General features: G+C 50.6%; 1 protein-coding gene across 1 annotated transcript; it reads left to right on the top strand.

Moving 5' to 3' along the window:
• Positions 1-1,265: 1,265 nt before the first annotated feature.
• Tagln (transgelin) lies at positions 1,266-7,524 on the top strand. Its single transcript, XM_027412040.2, has 5 exons — positions 1,266-1,564; positions 5,461-5,662; positions 5,768-5,945; positions 6,512-6,614; positions 6,951-7,524. The coding sequence occupies exons 2-5, from the start codon at positions 5,483-5,485 to the stop codon at positions 7,093-7,095; spliced, it is 606 nt and encodes a 201-aa protein (XP_027267841.1). The 5' UTR covers positions 1,266-1,564; positions 5,461-5,482; the 3' UTR covers positions 7,096-7,524.
• Positions 7,525-7,622: the final 98 nt, after the last annotated feature.

Below are 7,622 nucleotides of genomic sequence, written 5' to 3'. Positions count from 1 at the left end.
GGAGTCCCTTGGATGGCAAGTGTGGTCTTCTCTGGGGGAACTCCAGCTTCCTGTTTACGATTCTACCTTCAGATGCCACTAGGGGGTGCTGTAGCTCTACGCTACTAGCTCAAGTTAGCCAGGCAGGCTGTAGTAGGTGGAGCTTCTGAGATTGAGCCTCCCCTGCCTGCTGCCAGTTTGGGGGAAGGCTGACCCTGCCTGAGGATCCTTTCCCCTCCCCTTTCTTCCTCTCTATCCCTTTCTTGAAATTACCAGAATTGGGGGTGGAACACAAGAGTCTCCACTAAAATCTTACCTTTTAAAAAAGTTACATTTATTTATCAAGTCTGTGTGGCATATATATGCAGGTCAGAGAATTGTTGGTTCTCTGTTTCTACTATGTGGGTTATGGGGATTGAACTCTGGTCATCACTTGACAGCAAGTATCTTTAACCACTGAGGCCCAATCTCACCATTCTTCCCCCGTCCCTTCTTAAGACTGCTGTAGCTAGGTACAAGCAACATGTGAGGGTCCTTTCATGGATGATAAAATCTTCCAAGATAGGGTCTATTTTGAGTAGACGGAGGAAATGACCCTGCTTTCTAGTCCTCTTACCCTAGTTATCTCCAGGGCCTTAAACACCCTGCTATTGTCACTGCTCTGGATGGGGCAAGGGTTGACTGGCTGCTGAGCTCTCAAATCCCACCTCCCCTGCAGGGTGTGACATCCTCTCCAGCTCCCACACCAGTGGACATGAGTGCCCAGGTTCTGCCACTCAATGGCCTTGGGAAGACCACTTTGAACCTCAGTTTTCCCAACTGTCAAATGGGGTAGTAGCTCCAACCTGGAGTGTAAAGGAAGGCATTTGGTTTTTTTGTTTGTTTTTTAATTTTTGTTTTAGAAACAATCTTATTTTACGTATCAATTCCCCATTCCCTCGCCCTCCCATCCTCCCATGCCTCCCACACCCCACCCACTCCTCAAGGATAGTGAGGCCTAAGGAAGGCATTTGTATAGTGCCTGGCACGCAGCCAATCTGCAGTCAAAACTAGTTTCCACACCAACTGGAGTTTAAAGCCCTGGAAGAGGGTGGCTTTCTCCCCTTCAAGTTTGGGGGATCCCTATTCCCTTAGGACATTCCTCTGTGGGGCCAGACTCTTTAGCGCACCTTTTCCTGAAACTCACTGGACAGAGAGCTAAGAGCAGACCCATGTCAGGGTAGCAAGGAAGGCTTTCAGGGTCCTGCCCATAAAAGGCTTTTCCCGCCACCCTCAGCACCGCCCCGCCCCGGGCCCCGCAGCATCTCCAAAGCATGCAGAGAATGTCTCTCTGGCTGCCCCCGGTAGACTGCTCCAACTTGGTGTCTTTCCCCAAATATGGAGCCTGTGTGGAGTGAGTGGGGCCGCCGGGGGTGGGGAGCCCAGTAGGCTTCCTTAGGCAGGAGGGGCGCTAGCGAGCCGACTGAGAGGTGACATCACTGCCTTGGCGCCCTTTAAACCCCTCACCCAGCCGGCGCCTCAGCCCGTCTGCCCCAGCCCAGGCACTGACACTACTCTCCTTCAAGCCCAGGAACGACCAAGCCTTGTAAGTGCCTGAGTGAAAGGAGCAGCAGGGGGTGTGTGTCATCAGACAGGGCTGGGGTCTCAGGCAGCTGGGGCTCCCCTAGTGTCCTTTAGCTTGCTGGGTGGAATTGGGTCCCCAGAGTCCCTTATCTGTTTTAAACTAGTCAAAAAGTCTGACTAAAATGCCCACGGGGACTTTGGGGGGGGGGGGGCGAGGGAGTCATTGGGGGGGAATTGCTGGGGTGAGTGGAAGGCTCCTATTTCAGCAGCTGGCCGGCTCCATCTCAGAATGTCCAAGAAGGTGAGTTTACTTGTCCTGGAGAGCAGTGACTCACTGCTGCTGGTCGCCAGGACTTGCACAGCCTGGAAGAGCCAGGAGATAACCCCTGAGAATGGTGGAAGGCTGGAGATTTTGCTTGTTTGCTGTGTTGGGGATCAAATCCAGGGTACCATGCCTGCCAGACATGCCCTCTACCATTGAGCGGACACTTGTAACCCCACAGAAGTTAAATGCTTCAGAGGAGGCTGAGATAGAGTCTGCTTTCCCAGGGGCAGCTCTGTCCACTGGCGCAGAGGGGTGACATGTGGAGGAGCTTTGGGGCAATGTCTGAGCAGGCCTGGGACCTCTGGCCTTTTCAAAGGGCCTTGGTGGTTCCACTTGGGGCTATTTAAAGGATGGCAGTGAGATCTTGCCACTTCTATGCAGTATTGCTCTTCTGGGTCCCTGGAGTTTAGGTGTGCCTTCAGGGATGCAGAGATGCTCACTCTTACTGCTGTTTTGTGATGATGAGGGTTGGGGTATTGTAGTTGGATATATCCCTGGCTCTGCTTGTTCTTCTGGGTGCCTGCTAGTTGGAGGCCCCTTTCTACTGCCTACCCTCCCAATTTGCCTGCTGGAAAGAAAGAACTGGCAGGAACCATGGCCACAGGGATCTAAGGTGAGCACATTGCAGGTGTTCTGTGCTGTAGCCTCTGTCTACAAATACCCTGGTGGGCTGCCAAACCTCTATCTTCCTACCCTTCTCCTCTCCCCACTGCCTCCCAGAGGAAAACTTGAAGGGATATTTTTCCCTCTTACTAGTGTTTTTTAGTTAGCATACAAAGTAATGGGTTTTATTATTTATTACACACACACACACACACACACACACACACTATATGTTATTCTTATTTGCTTTCATGTCCTAATTGGCTTCTTCTCCTCTTGGGCCTTTTTTTTTTTTTTTTTTTTTGCATTAATCATAGTTTACTACAGGTCGGGGAGGGGGAAGCAAGAGAGTCAGAGTAAGAGGAGAGGAAGGCAAGAGAAAGACGTAAGAGAAGAGAGGGGGAGGGAGGTAAGAGAGAGATATAAGAGAAGAGCTCTTGGGACTTTCTACTTCAGACTTTCCACCAGGAGAGACAGGGAAGGAGGGCAGGGGTGGAATTGTGTGTGTGTATGTCTGTGGGGGGGGGGCACATGTAATCCTGAGAGCCCTAAACCTACTTACAGATGTCAGGGCTGCAGTGTGTACTCTTGTTGCTAGGGCTTATTCTTGGCCTGCAGTTTATACTGTCTGTTCAGAACTCCCTGGGGACTCACAAGTGCATGTGGGGACACTCTTCTCCCATGCTTCCCTCTGGTGCCCAGCCTGTGTAGGTGGCAGGTGAAGATACAAATAGGGTAGGGAACGGATGGGAACAGTCAGGTGCTTGTACCTGGCTGGGAAGGGGCAATGGGAGAGAGGCTGAGTGGAGGCCTGGAGAAGGAGCCCTGCAGTCACCTGGCTCTCTTTTGTGGTTTGTTCCAGCAGTTCCTGGAGAGGAACAGGACACACAGTGGGTATGGGAGGGACATAGCTGTTTACAGCTTCCCAATAGAAGCCAGTCCTTTAAGTCCTCCAGCCCCAGGTGGAAGACAGTGTTCAGAAAGCCATCCCTGCTTCATCTTAGGGAAATGGGTTGCCTCTGGCTGGCACTTCTATGAGGTCTTCCGGTTTTTCTTTTTCTCTCAAACTTGGTGATGGGTTCAGAGAATGCTTTGGAGAATGCTTTGGAGCAGATCAGTCTACTGGGTAAACTCACTGGCTAAAGCGCCCCCACCACCCACCATCTCAAAGAGCTCTGTAAAGCTGAGGCAGTGTGTGACGTAGTTCACAGACAGCATCTTCCATCTCTCTGAGTAGACTGTTAGCCCCACTTCACAACCGGGGAGCTCCTAACTTAGGTCAAAGGACAGCAAGGTGTCCAGAGTTAGATATTGCTCTCTAACAGCTCCAGGATGGGGATGGGGAAAGGGTCTCAACTTTCATGGAAAGGAGGTGGGAGGCTGGCCGACTGTCTGTGTTCATACCATTTTCCTTCCAGCCTGTCCTCTCAGAAGCCAGGGGTTGGCTTGGAAAGCTGTTCAGACACTGTAACAGAAGGCATCCCACTTAGGGTGTCCCCTGTTGATAGGCCAGACTTCAGCCCTGAGTGTGTGTGTCCAGAGACCTGCCTGCCTGCTCTGCCCCTGCAGCCTTCCTTCTCCATGTCTGGGTCCTCTGAGTGCAGTCAGGCACAGGCCTTTGGGGCAGCAGCTGACAAACAGGGCAGGCTTCCCATGCTCTGGCTGGAAGACTCTTGGTCCTGGGATATCCCAGTAGTCTTCTGACTGTAGGATTCTGACTGGTTCCTCTAACTACTGCAACAGTCAGAGCTGGCCAACATGGGCACACCAATGCTCTTTCATTTCGGTCTCCTTGAGAATGCAGCTGCTTTGTGAAAACCCCTAGACTTTGGTGGCTTTACCAGGTTGTTTTGTCAGCTGCAGCATGGGGGATGAACTTTGCTCTTCCAGCTTCTGGGTCAGAGGGTAAAGACTTGGTGACAACTGATAGCTAGACAAAGATACTTGCTGGCTTAATTTGGGGGACAATGTGGCTTCTGGAAGGCCTCTCTAGTGCCTTTCTGGCTAGTCTTGGCAAAGAATGCTGTAGCTAGACAGACAGGGTGATGTGGGGCTTTAATTTCAGTTACTCCAAGGGCTAAAGTAGGAGTATCCCAAGTTCAAGATCAGCCTGCTGGGCTAAGTGAGACATTGCCTCAAAACTATGAAACAAGCCTGACATTGGTGGCACACGCCCTCTCCTATATGAAGCCCTGGTTTCCACCCTGTACTGAAAAAAGAAAGCAATGTGAAAAGAGAGAAAAAGAAAGGGAAGGCTGGCTCTAGGCCAGGGGTTATTAAAATAGTTCAGAGGCCAAATGCAGCCTGCTGTCAGTTTTTTTGTTTGTTTTTTGAGATAGGGTTTCTCTGTGGCTTTGGAGGCTGTCCTGGAACTCTGTAGACCAGGCTAGTTTCGAACTCATAGAGATCTGCCTGCCTCTGCCTCCCGAGTGCTGGGACTAAAGGCGTGCACCACCACCACCTGGCTTGTTGTCTGTTTTTATAAACAAAATTTGATAGGTACACACTGGTTATATATCATCTAGGCTGTTTTCATACAATAGTAGAGGGCATTTGGCCTGCAAAGTCTAAAGTATTTACTCTCTGGTGTTTTATATAAAAAGTTGACAGACTGCCAACACACCTTTAATCCCAGCACTCTGGAGGCAGAGGCAGGCAGATCTCTGTGAGTTCGATGTCAGCCTGGTCTACAAAGAAAGTTCCAAAACAGCCAGGACTACACAGAGAAACCCTTGGAATACCAAAAAAAGAAAACATCAACAAACAAACAAAAAAACCTGACAGACCCTTGCTGTAGCATGCCCAATATATAGTATCTTGTTTTTTTGAGAATCGTGTTCAGAGAGGCCTTTGCTGTGAGTGGATAAACCTGGTCTAGCTAGGTAGTGCAATGGCCTAGACTGGCTGGGAACCCCTCATGGAACTAAAGGCCTGTTTAGTCCAAATGAAGCCAAGCTATTCCCTGACCCTTTGTTCTCTCTTCTCTACAGCCAGCTTTAGCTCTGCCTCAACATGGCCAACAAAGGTCCATCCTATGGCATGAGCCGTGAAGTACAGTCCAAAATTGAGAAGAAGTATGATGAGGAGTTGGAGGAGCGGCTAGTGGAGTGGATTGTAATGCAGTTAGGCCCTGATGTGGGCCGCCCAGATCGTGGGCGTCTGGGCTTCCAGGTGTGGCTGAAGAATGGCGTGGTGAGTTGCACCCTGTGATGGGGTTCTGGGGATGTGTGTGCCACCCTGCAAGCTGTGGGGCAGATCCCCTGAGCTGACTGTCCAGCTGTGTTCTGTACCTGGCAGATTCTGAGCAAGCTGGTGAATAGCCTGTATCCTGAAGGATCCAAGCCAGTGAAGGTGCCTGAGAATCCACCTTCCATGGTCTTCAAGCAGATGGAACAGGTGGCTCAATTCCTGAAGGCAGCTGAGGACTATGGAGTCACCAAGACTGACATGTTCCAGACTGTTGACCTCTTTGAAGGTACAGAGGAAAAACAGCTAGAGCCAGTGGAGAGCAAGATTCTCAGGCAGGGAGAGGGAATATCAAAAGATGCCACAACCAGCTCTGTTGATGTGTGCATAGCAGGAACAGGGTATGCCAAGAGCACATAACGGGGGAGAGGGGGACAGCTTGGTGGCACAGCATTTTCCTAGTACATGCAAAGGTCTGTGCTGGATCCTACATCTGTACACATAAAAAATATATATATACCACACCACACTCACAAGGGTTTAGTGTAGGGTCTCCTGAAGCTTCTTTTGATTGGGGACACTTGCTCTTGGTTTGACCATTTTTTGTTTTTTTTTTTTTTGTTGTTGTTGTTTTTGGTTTTTCGAGACAGGGTTTCTCTGTGGCTTTGGAGACTGTCCTGGAACTAGCTCTTGTAGACCAGGCTGGTCTTGAACTCACAGAGATCCACCTGTGTGCTGGGATTAAAGGTGGAGCCACCAACGCCCAGCTGGTTTGACCATTTTTGAGTCAGCAGCAGATCTTGCCTATATGGTCCTGAGGTCCTGAAGTTGGTTCCCTTGTCACTCTTCTCATAGGCAAAGACATGGCAGCAGTGCAGAGGACTCTAATGGCTTTGGGCAGCTTGGCGGTGACCAAGAATGATGGACACTACCGTGGAGATCCCAACTGGTTTATGAAGTATGTGGCCATTGGGCCCCTGATCCCAAGCTTTGGACTCTCTGTGAGGTGGGGGGTGGCTTGGGCTGGTCAGCCATGGAAAAGATCAGGTGCCACAGAGCCAGGACAGTCCCAAGTAAGGCTTGGATGGGGAAAATAGGGTCTTACTCTAGACTCCCACCTTTTACCAGCATGCACTCCAGCAGGCTCCCCACCTCTTGGGACCAGCCAAACTCAGGAAAGAAAGAGAAAATAAACAGAAAAAGAGTGGGGCTGAACAAGGCCGCGACAGGGATCAGAGAACAGTTGGAGAACACTAAGTTCTAAGAAGTCTGATCTTGGTTCCTCTTCTTCTAGGAAAGCCCAGGAGCATAAGAGGGAGTTCACAGAGAGTCAACTGCAGGAGGGGAAGCACGTCATTGGCCTTCAGATGGGCAGCAACAGAGGGGCCTCACAGGCTGGCATGACAGGCTATGGACGACCCCGGCAGATCATCAGTTAGAAGGGGAAGGCCAGCCCTGAACCTGCCTTTCCCAGATACCTGGCTGCAGCATCCTGCTTAGCCTCACCCTCGCCTATGTAAGGTTCTTAGCCCTGACAGCTTTGAGGCTGTCACTGGGCAAAGATGACTGCACATGGGCAGCCCCCACCTATCCCCAGCCTCAGCCCAGCTTCTTACCCCAGAGCCACCACCCCTGGCCCCTGTTCCCAGCTGCACCCCCACCTCTACTGTCTTTCCCATCCTGGAGTAAGCAGGGAGAAGTGGGCTAGGGTAGCCTGGGTGTTGGCCAGCCCACTGTCCTTGGTAGCAAATGCCCTTTGAAGGAGACCCAGCCCAGCCTCTCCATCTTTTCCTGGAATATTTTTTGGGTTGAAATTCAAAAAGGAAGAAAGAAAAAAAATATATATATATATATCCATCTTTTCTCAGGCCTGGCTGGCAGTTTGATTCCTTTAGTCACTTCTGTTACTATTCCAGGAAATCTGAGAAGGGGATAGGGAGCACCTTCCTGGCCACTGAAGACTAGA

The sequence above is a fragment of the Cricetulus griseus genome, chromosome 4 (assembly GCF_003668045.3).
Source record: "Cricetulus griseus strain 17A/GY chromosome 4, alternate assembly CriGri-PICRH-1.0, whole genome shotgun sequence".
Taxonomy (NCBI): Eukaryota; Metazoa; Chordata; class Mammalia; order Rodentia; family Cricetidae; genus Cricetulus; species Cricetulus griseus.
This window is presented reverse-complemented; position numbering and strand designations above follow the sequence as displayed.